Source organism: Penaeus monodon, chromosome 1 (genome assembly GCF_015228065.2).
Source record: "Penaeus monodon isolate SGIC_2016 chromosome 1, NSTDA_Pmon_1, whole genome shotgun sequence".
Lineage (NCBI taxonomy): Eukaryota > Metazoa > Arthropoda > Malacostraca > Decapoda > Penaeidae > Penaeus > Penaeus monodon.
Window position 1 is genome coordinate 59,350,910 of NC_051386.1, and position 12,020 is coordinate 59,362,929.

Here is a 12,020-nt window from a genome sequence, read left to right on the forward strand (position 1 = left end):
GAAGCGAGAGCACGTGGATTTCCTTCCATCAGCTGGCGAGGAGGAGGAAGGCGATTACTCCGTGTGGAACAAAATTCTCCCCCTCTATTCACCTGAGTTAAAATCCCTTGGGTTGAATTAGCCTTTCGTAATGGGTGGCGGACCAAAGAGGAGGAAGAAGAGTTCTCCCGGACTGAAGAGACTCTTGAAGACAAAGAGGAAGACGAAAGATTTGGATCAGGTGAGAGGAGGAAGGGCGTGTGAAAGAGCGACTTTGAGGTATATTGAGGTATATTTTAGTGGGGGGTTTTGTCGGTGTTGTAACTTATATTTGTGTCGTTATTGCACTGGATTATGATTTTTATGTTATTATCATGCCCTAAGAATGAGAGAGTTGTGTCTCTTATTTTTTTTTATGTATTGATTTGTTACTAATATTTTAAGTCGTGTTTTAATGTCAGTGCCAATATCCAGTGACAGGAAACCAAACTCTATCTTGCAACAACAAAATAGACGGAGGTTTGTTGGTCTTGGCTAGGGTTCCAAAGCTACACAGACCTTAGTAATTGTTTGACAGCTTCTCACACAAATTTACAACATCTTTGGAAATTCCCTGCTTGCACAGTGATTTAGGAGTGGGTGTGCAGTGGGAGATGTTTAATTCACAGACCAGGGAATCACTCATGAGATGTGTCACTTAGACTTGGGCTCTATCTTAACAGTCAGTGTGGTGGGGATTTTGTATTCTAGCCCCAATAAGCAGGGGTTTAGAAGGCAGCAACCCCTCTTAAGGAGTGGTATTAGGGACAGTACCCCCCCCCCCCTCACAATGATATGCAATACATGGATTGGGCATAATCAAACTACTCCATTTGTGGATTATACCTATCTCCTTTCCCATATATTGGGTCTTGTATCATCATTATTATGGCCAAGGCTGACTTAAACCACAAAAAATACATACAAGGCATCATGAGGACTCTGTCAATACCAGATTCTATGGATTTATTGACATAAACTGATTTTAGAAAATTACCTTTATTTTCAGTTTGGTACACCTATATCATAAAAAATACATGATTACAATGTAACCATTAATCCACTATTGACCCATTTGTCAATTGCCACAGCATCTGTTTAAAGGACAGGAAACCTTTATATTTTGTATCCTTTCAATATAGAGTTTTATTTATCCTCCAAGAAAGAACTCTCCAAGTTTTATCTTGCTAGAAAATATGTGATAGAAGTTGTTGGTATTTACTGGAGCATGTAGTAGCTCTCTGAGACTGTAGAATAAATTTATTGACACTTGGTTTTTCAGTGTAAATCACAGTAAATTTCAAGTTTCCAAGCAAATCTTAATCTAATATTCCAGGTACTGTTTAAATTGTAGTATATGTATGTCTGAAACAAATTTGATATAACTTCTTTCTTTGTTTTCTTTATTTTTTGAAGATAGAGATAAAAATGTTTTATTATTTTATTCACTGTAAATTAATTTGGAAACAAGAGACTTTCAGCTGGGAACTTATGAACTAGGAGAGATTTTTAAAAACTTATCATGGTGTGCAGTGTATAGTACTATCTTGCAGTATTAAAAGTCAATAGCTCTTAAGGCTATTTCATGGCCTTGCAGTTTAGCAGTTGTAGTTTTTGCTAAGAATAGAAGGTTGTAACTTGTTTATGATAAGTTGATGCTTTTGGTAAAATTGTGTATATATTAACTGAATAAAATATCCATAGATTGATGATGACCTCAAAGAAGAAAATATTCACAAATTACTACACCAAGAGGTTGACCCAGACTTGCCTGGAGATGCTCAGCATTACTGTGTCCACTGCGCGTAAGTTTTTCCTCCAGTATATCTTGATTTTGAGATTAGAGTTCGATATTGTGCTGAAGTTACAATTGCTTCAGTAATATTTAGTTTGTATAATTTTTCCCATATTGATTATCTTTTTACTACGATGAAAGATTGTTATAATGGAAATACCATTCCTGTTGAAGAAAGGGCAGTTTAATAGTTCACTTCATCATTTAAATGTTTTCAGCAAAGTAATAATAACCTTATTGTATTTACTTATTTATTTATACACCCACAGGCGCTACTTTATAAACCGTGAAGCACTGAAAAGCCATTTCAAATCGAAACCTCACAAGAAGCGGCTGAAGTCACTAGAGTTAGAACCCTACACCATAGAGGAATCGGAAAGAGCAGGTGGCTTGGGGTCATACATCCCCCCAAAGAAACGGAAGATTGAAACGCAACCCATGGATGATGAAACTTTCGATCCTGCTAAGGAAGATGTTGATATGAAGTAATGGTTTAATTCTCATAATGTTCATGTTTTGAAGAAGTAGGTAATACATTATAGTATATTCATGTTTTTGATATACCATATTTGATATTGGGAATATTAAGCAAAAGGGAAATATTGATAGGCTGTTAATGAAATATTTTCTGGGATGTTTTATTCCAAATGTAACACGAGCAAAGTCATACATGAGAATTTAATTTGAGGGGTAGATGTGAGTAACATTTACTCATTTCATTTTCTTGTAGATCTAGATTTATTGTTCTCTATTACTTTTCTTTGAAAATAAATTAATAATTCAATTTCTGGATCTCATTTCCCCATAATTTTGAACATTTGAGTTATTTGTGAGGACATTCAGATACAGACAGACATACATATCTTTTATTAGTTTATATCTTCTTCTATTTATCTATCTATTGTTTTATATGTCTGCCTGTCTGTCTATCTGTCTATCCCTCTAATGTTAATATACATTTGTTGAATATCATGAAAGTTATGTATATCATTTCATCTTTAAACATTATAGACAGGCCACTCTCACCAGTTTTAACTTTGAAGGGAAGTCATTGTTTTAGTTTCCAGTACAGACTAAATATTTTGACATGAATATGAATTTGTATACCGAAGGCATTATTATGTATTTCAACATTATCCTTCTTGACGATTAATAGCCAGGGTCTCTGTCCCCCTCAACTTTTCCCACCATTTTTTGCTTTGTTTCCGAGAGGATAGGAGGATCACCGAGAGGATAGGAGGATCATTTGGTCTTGAAATCTAGATATTATAATGAAGGCTTTTCTTTTCTTATACGGTAGGTTCATGTTTGAACCGCCGTGGTCACAGCATGATACTTGTAGTTTTCATGTTGTGATGCTCTTGGAGTGAGTACGTGGTAGGGTCCCCAGTTCCTTTCGCGGAAATGAAGGCTTGCTGATGTTTTATATATACTCAGATACGTGGCTTGTGTATATATTGTTTTTGTATGTATGAATGAGTTTACACTTCATTCTATATATGAATGGAAAGCTACTCAGAATTGTACAAAAGTCAAATGCCTAAGAAAAGACAAAAAGCATTTTCACAGTGGGTTCAATAGAAATTTAAATATCTGTGTAATAAAAAAAAAAAGGCTTATTGGCAAGCATGGATTTTTATGACTGGTACCACTGTAATAAAAAGAAAAGAAAAAAAGAAAAAAACTCTTGTATTTAAAAAAAAAGAAAATTGATATAGAATGATGAGACTTCCCATTTTTTTCAAAATTTGATATAGAGGCAGCCTTAAGTATTTTTTCTTTAAAAGACAGAATGATAGGAAAAATAATTTTTTTTATCGTTATGAAAAGGTTACAGTTATTTAATTTCTTCAAAAAAATATTTATAAATGTTTCTACAAGGGTGAAGACAGGAAAATCACTTTCTTCATATCTTCAACATTTGAACTTGATTTCATAAATTTCGTTTTGAGCTGCTTTCCTGTCACCTAAAGAAATCAACTTAAAGATTGTCAATTGTATTATGTGTCCTCTTGCTAATTTAAATTTAGATTAATTGTTAATAATCAAGTTGCACTAGCATGTAGTTTGAAAAAAAAATCCTTCAAATTCAGAACATTTTAATGATAATGTTATTGTACTGAATCACTGAAGTATTCACTTCTTTTTTGGGATTACTTCTGTCACTGTACAAAATATGCTATGTAGTCACTCCCATGTAAAGTGACAGACATAACTCTTAATAAAATATGATATGAGATGTCTTGAATATCACATAAGAGGTTTCAGTTTCATTCATGGTATTTTTTCAATTTTATTTTTATTATTTATTTATTTATTTTTTCTATTGTACTTTAAATTGCTTTGGGGAAATGTCTACAGAATTATTCCTCAGAATTTGTCCTTAAGCTTTTCCCTTTTGGTAAAACCTTCATTGAAATTTTTGAAAATTGTGTTCTTAGGTGAAAACATAATTTCAATTTTCTGTGATTAATTTAATTTCCAATATTGCCTGTTACTCTACATTTCCATTGTTATCACTCTTGGGTTTCTACAAAATGTAACTTTCCTTTGCCTTAGCTTAGGTTGCATTAATAGCCACCTTGGAGGATTTAGGACTCTTATTAAATTATTGATGAAGAAATGAAACTAATCCAGTTAAAAATTTCCCGATCCACACCTTAACATGTTGTATGTAAATACTTACTTGCAACAGGATGCACAAAATAATAAAACAAAATTGCAGATTTTGGTATTTATTATTAAATGAAATATATCACCAAAACAAAAGCATATCTTTATTTTGTTTTCTCTTTATTTGAGTAACTTTTGATGATGGAAAAAAGTTTACATATATTTTAATGAAAGAAAAAATTAACTATACTGAGAGTATCTTTTATGAATATCTAGTTTCACCAAGATGGATCCAGTATTAAATTTCATGTTTTATTTGTGTCTAATGGCCGTGCAATGAGAAGTAGTGATTTTGTAATGTTGGGCTATGTAATTTAATCTCTCTCTCTCCAAAAATGAAAAAGTGTCTCTATTCCATGGCTTATGTAATTACCAGAAACTTTTATTCCGATCTATTTATTAACGAAATAGATTAAGCGTATCAATAAAATGAAGGAGATATGCTTTTATATCTGAACAATTTTTTGGAGAAGTATCTAACATCTTTGCTTTAACTTCCTTATGATAACTACATATGGGAAACCTTAGTTTTGAAAATGGTGTTAATTTCATGACTTACTCTACAAGCCATTTAAAGAAATATCTTAATTAACTTTTACTTAGTTTGGGAAATATCTTATTATCTAACTTCAAAATGTGATAATAAAGCTCATTAAAAATATCTTTCCATTAAGTTTATTTTTACAAATGCTTGTTCAACAGAGCCAATTTGGTGTGTGTGTGTGTGTGTGTGTGTGTGTGTGTGTGTGTGTGTGTGTGTGTGTGTGTGTGTGTGTGTGTGTGTGTGTGTGTGTGTGTGTGTGTGTGTGTGTGTGTGTGTGTGTGTGTGTGTGTGTGTGTGTGTGTGTGTGTGTGTGTGTGTGTGTTGCGTGCACGTGCATGCAAAATACATTCACTTGCCCATTTCCCAAATATGTATGAAATTTTGTCTTTTGTAAAAACTTCCCTCAGGTTTTTATATATAAAAAGGATTTAACTGCATGATACAGGAAAAAATATTCTAACACATAAAAAAAGATAATTACCCTCACAATAAAAAGTTTATCTGATGGTGGGGAAAAAATAAATTTCAAAGGGTGCTATTAAACTGTGATATCAATTCATCATTGACCCTTATGGAAAGGTTTTGAGTCATAAGAGATAAGTGTCTATGTGTGTGTGTGTGTGGGGGGGGGGATCTAGGGAACAAGTATTTTGGGACCATGAATTTCAAATGGGCAGTTAGGAATATATATATATTATATTTTTAATATGTAATGATATTTACTATATAATCCCACAGTTCCAAGATTCTCATAGCCCTTTTTTTCAAAACAAATTTGGTCCCTTATACAAACATACTGTAATAATGTAATGATAAAATCAAGAAAATAACCAAGCAATACGGAAAAAAGTTCTCTATCAGGCTTTAACTTGAAACCTGAAGAACTAGCTATATCACGGACATGTTAGAATATAAAAATAAGATATAGCTATAATGACTTTCCGTGATTTGCTGTAGAGTTAATTTAGGCAAATGTATCACTTATCACAGATGTATGATGACATTTACTAACATAAATAAAATCCTATGACAAAAGCTTTTACAACACTATATCAGATCTTGTGAGCAGGGAGATCTGATTAAAGGCAATGGTATTACAGGCGATACTTTCAATACAGTACTACAGTAAATTATAAACAGAACTTGGCATACATGAAAAACTATTCCATTTTACCTAGATGAAAATTAATATGAAAATGGTTTCTACTACCTTCAAAACTTTTAAAATAAAATAAATAAAAATGGTTAAATCTGGGTTTGCCTGTTCACAAATAAAGTACATAATAATAGCATGAGTAATCTTAATTCTACCTTTTAACCCACTGGCTGTGGGCTTATGTATGGTTCACTGTAGTTTTTTATTAATTTTATTGCCCAAATATGGCATACTCAGCCACTAAGGAGTCAGTTACTAGGCCCAAGTGATCATGCCTGAGTTCTGCAATCCTTGACTTTTTGAAATACTACTAATAAAAATAAACTCCTTGGTGACTAATTTTAATAAACTAAATTACAGTGAGCATAGCAAGCATTCTTGCCATCTGCAGCCAGTGGGTTAACAGAGTGATCAAGACAAAACAACTATTCATCACAGCCTTTAATGTATCCAAATATATTACATTTATGCAAAGAAAAGACATTATTCATATGAAACTTGGAAGAACACTGTATACAGTCGACTATAGCACTATAAAATGCATTTGTGCTAGTACTGCTGATCTTGTTTATAGAGTTTTGCACCTTCTCTGGCTAGTCTGTCTGCTTCTTCATTACCAACATTGCCTGAGTGACCTTTCACATGTACCTGTAAAAACAGAGGGGTCAAATATGTTTATAAATGCAATGGAAAAAATATATAGAAAGAGAACATTTGGGCTTCATGATAATGTCTCCAATTTAAACTGTTGGCACTGGGGGTGTTGTTTCTATGCACTGTCCACTGTGGTTTTGTTTTCCTGATTTTCCTTGCACACAGAGGATTGCAGAAGCACTTAGTCATTAAGGAGAAAATTACTAGACCTACCTAACCTCTTCTACTTACTCCATCCCTTTTAATGATGATGATAATAAAATAATGATAATAACAAGTGAAACAGGCACTTCTTCCCAGAATATTCATGGAATGGGGTAACCAGATGAGATCAGGTAGGCCCTATAAATGCCTCCTTGTTTGACTGAGCATTTGTGAAGTTATCTGGGTATTTACAAATTTAAATTTTAAAAATCAATACTGCATTATACAATACACCATTGGGTCCTTAATCATCTATATGATGAATAAACCAGAAAACATACTTGCTCTCATAGCATAATTTTTCAAACACCTATATCAATCCTACACAAATTAACACATCACACATCATCAGTTCTACCCTCATAAGTCTATGTCACACATCAGCCCATCCCTAATTACCAAAGACTTGCACCAATGCCCTTAACATGTAATTCCTATATTTGTCTTTTAGTAAAGTATTATTTTCATGTAATGGCCTTATAATTTCCCTATCTTATCTACATATGTATAAATGGCTAATGTGTAAAAACACCACTTCTGTCCACGCTGCGACTGAGCACTCAATGGATGCACAGACCAAAACAAGCCAGGCCTCGATGTTGAGTTCCTCGGCATTCCTCTCACCCTAGTGTAAACATCTTCCATTTCCTTTTGATCTTACCCTTGGGAGTGACACTAGACATATATGCCAAGAACCTCCCCAATAAACCATTGTCTGCATAGAAGATTTGTCTCACTCTACACCCTCCTACACTTATAGAATGTTTTGATACTATGAGAGAGAGAGAGAGAGAGAGAGAGAGAGAGAGAGAGAGAGAGAGAGAGAGAGAGTGTGTGTGTGTGTGTGTGTGTGTGTGTGTGTGTGTGTGTGTGTGTGTGTGTGTGTGTGTGTGTGTGTGTGTGTGTGTGTGTGTGTGTGTGTGTGTGTGTGTGTGTGTGTGTGTGTGTGTGCGCGCGCGTGCGTGCGTGCGTGCGTGCGTGCGTGCGTGTGTAACAAACTTCCTTGCGACATCCAATGTACAGTATTTGACGAGGGGCAAATTGGTCATCTATCTTCTTAACCCTTAGGCTGCTTTAACTCCCTGACACTCATTTTAACGGAATCACATGCACAAAAGAGTAGCAAATATATTTAGCTGTCCAGTCTGGAGACCTCCCCCTTGCCTGCATGGTCCTTGCACTTCAAAAGAGTAGCAAATATATTTAGCTGTCCAGTCTGGAGACCTCCCCCTTGCCTGCATGGTCTTTGCACTTCTTTTCAGTTCATCAGTATGCTGCTACTTGTAATAAATTTATCTTGCTCTATCATATAAATCCACCTCCTCAAACCATGTATAAATTCTACCTTGGCTTACCTCTGTTAACAACTCTGGATCTAACTCTAGATTTAGGTCTCTAGTCTCTCTCTCTCTTTGAAAAGAGAACCTCAAAAGGCAAGTGACTAAATCTAAGGGCCTGCCATGCTCAATCAGCTATGGGCTACAACATGTGTTAAGCCTAGAGTTTCGTTTCTATTTTTGATAACGTATGATCAGGATGAATTCACCTTCAATATTACAATTATAAACCAGTCTTGCATACACATTAGTGACCAACATGACAAATTAGTCACATGATTACTGATTTACATGAAGATACACTGCAAAGAAATTATCTAGAACCTTGTGTCATAATTGTTTTATTGTGTGTGTCTAAGGATATTATCTGTAGTCCATAATGGATTAAGGTGCAAAAGATTAGTTCATACAAGTTTGCAATCTCCTATCCAATATTCCAAAAAACAGAAAACACACATTCTCTCTCTCTCTCTCTCTGTATAGGATTGTAAATGGTTTAGATATTTTGTTGACCCAAAACTGATGGTAATGGGATGTGTGTACATACCATGCCCACTGTTAGTTTAATTTATTAATTGCTGTTACACATAAATGGCTCCACTTCTACTGCATCACCGATGAGCAAATTATGAGTACTACTGGTCTCATCTGTTTACCCTTTTCCTTGATTTTTGAAAATATGTTGTCATCTTATATTGTCATTACTAATGTCAATAACATAACATAACATAACACAAAGAAAAAACAACAAACTATTAACAGCAATTTAAAATATGTTATTATAACACTTTTTAACATATACTTGTATACTGTATGATGTTGAAGCCTCTATTTGGGTTTTAAATAACTGTCCACTTAAACCTTATTCCACGGCAATGAAGAATTAGCATATTTTTACATAATTTGGAGAAAATTACTCTATCAAAAATGCATAATGATAGTATTTTCTTTGAAGTATATGCTCTTTGTTCTTTTGAGTAAAAATGTAACAAAGGCTTTTTTTATTATGTCTAAAAGTCCCTAATATTCACACAATTAGTTTTAAGCTCCCTGTGACGTAGACACAACTCTACCTTAATTTAAAACAATTGGGTTTATGATTTTCATAATTACTTTCATATCTGTATTTTGATTTTTTGTTTGTTAGTTAATTTATGCTATACAGTGCTCAGTGCTTTCTCCTCACGTGTTTAATTGTTGTGTTACTTCCAACCTCTGAGAATACCCCCACTCACAACATGATTTCCCAGCACAATACCAATCCATCTGACAAGCTCTGTCAGCTACTCAATTTAAACATTAGAAGTATGGGAACATTCATACACCTACTTTTCAAGAGCTGCTTCCTCCCTATTGCCCATAGCCAAGGATAAGCGAGAATAACTATTTAGTGTGCACGACTTAGAGTAGGCTCATAACACAATAGGAAGTCAAGAAGCATGAGTGACTATTTTGCCTTAATGTGATAGGTAGTCATCCAGTTTAAATATTGCTCCCTTGAACTTCCCTCAAATTTCACCCTTTCTCAGCCCTCTGAACACTCAAGCTCCACTTTCAGCAGAGAAATCTAAATATAAAATCATCTTAATATTAGTCTCTTAGCTCAAGTCAAAAGTCTACCATTCTTAAGTTCATCTCTGACCATCTGGCCGTCCTTGTAATCATCCATACATATCTAAACTTCACATGTACTTCAACCTTCCTCTTTTATCTATTGGCCTAGCTGTTGTTACCTACTCTGCCCTGTTATACAAAGCTACTGCTGCTACCCTTGCCCTCACTGCCCTGGCTGCTCTTTGCACTTTACTTTGAATTTCTCACCTGTAAGGGGAATCTTTTACAATGAAAAGCTAATGTTCTCATTTCATCTAGTCTTGACTTACACTGATCTCCCATAGAAAACTGAATAAGAGTCCTCTCACTAGCCACACTCCTAGCATCACACTGAATCTCATAGCATCTTGTCTTGGCTTTACTGTGTGTTCTTCTGCCTTTCAACATCTTTTATTGCTCCAGAGGAAGAGGAAGAGGGAGAGGGAGAGAGAGAGAGAGGGGGAGAGAGAGAGAGGTGGGAGAGGGGGAGAGGGAGAGAGGGGGGAGAGAGGAGAGAGAGAGAGAGAGAGGAGAGAGAGAGAGTAGAGAAGAGAGAAGAGAGAGAGAAGAGAGAAGAGAGAGACGTAGAGGAGAGAGAAGAAAAGAGAGAGAGAAGAGAGAGAGGGAGAGAGAGAAGAGGAGAGAGAGAAGAAAAGAAGAGAGAAGGGAGAGAGAGGAGAGGAGGAGAGAGAGAGAGAGAGAACGAAGGGGAGAGAGAGAAGAGAGGAGAGAGAGAGGAGAGAGAGAGAGAGAGAGAAAGAGAGAGAGAGAGAGAGAGAAGGAGAGAGAGAGAGAGAGAGAGAGAGAGAGGGAGAAAGAGAGAGAGAGAGAAGAGAGAGAGAGAACGAGGAGAGAGAGAGAGAGAGAGAGAGAGAACGAGAAAGAGAGAGAGAACGAGAAAGAGAGAGAGAACGAGAAAGAGAGAGAGAACGAGAAAGAGAGAGAGAACGAGAGAGAGAGAGAGAGAGAATGAGAGAGAGAGAGAAAATGAAAATGACAGAGGAGGGACAAACACAGACAGAAAAAAAGAGAAAGATTTCTCAGTAAAAATTCACACCCACCCATTTCACCATCAACCCCTCCGAGGCTTTGTCTAAGTCCATCAGGTCCTCCTTGTTCTTCACCGGCTCTCCGTCTTTCTTCTTCCAATTATTCCTCTTCCAACTCTTCAACCACGAGGTCATGCAGTTGATCATGAACTGTGAGTCTGTATGAATTGCCACTTTGTCAAAACCTGCAGACCAAAAGTAGGGATTAGGAAGATAAGAATGAGTGATAAAAGTTTGGAAATTACTGTAACCCTTTGATGGAAACAAATAAAAAAGGACTTGCATATATCAAGAAACAATAGGGAACTGGAAATGAAAAAAAAAAAAAAAAAAAAAAAAAAAAAAAAAAAAAAAAAAAAAAATACCATTAGAAAAGTGATACTACTTGAAAAGGCAATTTCACAATAAAAATTCTTTTTTCAAACTCCATTACAGTGACCAAAAATAACAAAAAAATCAAATAATCTTAAACATACATTTTATTATCGGTTATAAATTCTTAGAAACATACAAACCTGAGGCATGTGCTAACTCTAGGGCATATGTAGCAGCTTGGATTTCCGCTGTGTTATTGGTTGGTCTTCCTCGCACTGGCTCGGCAACATTGCTGAAAAAGTGGCACATTTACTTCTTCTGGAAATTTTTTTAGAAGATATTCTACATGATTCTCTGTTTTGTGTACTAGTTTTGTACATAAGCCTCTCCAAAAATGTAAAAAAAAATTTCCATGAAAACAAAAAAATACAAAGAAAGGCAAACTTACAGTGGGTGATCCCTCCCAAAGTACACACCAACACCTGCTTTCGCTCCCACTCGGCCATTGCTTTCGCAAGCACCATCTGTAAATACTATCAGGAATCCGTCATTGTCTGTGACGAACTTCGTGTTGTTGCTTCTGTTGTCAGTGAAATCTGTCCTTCTGATGCTCGTTGAAGGCTCATCAAGATCGAGGTCAATCACTTCCTCTCGACTCTTTTCCCTCTTCCTCTTGCCCGGC

General features: G+C 35.4%; 2 protein-coding genes across 2 annotated transcripts in view; one reads left to right on the top strand and one right to left on the bottom strand.

The window, feature by feature from the left end:
• On the top strand, positions 1-2,597 carry LOC119574840 (zinc finger protein 593-like). The gene is made up of 3 exons (XM_037922132.1): positions 1-220; positions 1,723-1,823; positions 2,083-2,597. Exons 1-3 carry the CDS (start codon positions 131-133, stop codon positions 2,300-2,302), a joined length of 411 nt encoding a protein of 136 aa, XP_037778060.1. The 5' UTR covers positions 1-130; the 3' UTR covers positions 2,303-2,597.
• Positions 2,598-5,275: 2,678 nt separating this feature from the next.
• LOC119574823 (ribonuclease H1-like) overlaps positions 5,276-12,020 on the bottom strand; it is a 9,251-nt gene continuing 2,506 nt past the window's right edge. The window contains exons 3-6 of the mRNA XM_037922131.1: positions 11,787-12,020; positions 11,539-11,630; positions 11,036-11,208; positions 5,276-6,834 (exon numbers count right to left, since the gene is read on the bottom strand). The exon at positions 11,787-12,020 is cut by the window's right edge and continues 175 nt beyond it. Coding sequence (XP_037778059.1) covers positions 6,736-6,834; positions 11,036-11,208; positions 11,539-11,630; positions 11,787-12,020 — 598 coding nt within the window. The 3' untranslated portion in view covers positions 5,276-6,735. The remainder of the gene's footprint in view (positions 6,835-11,035; positions 11,209-11,538; positions 11,631-11,786) is intronic.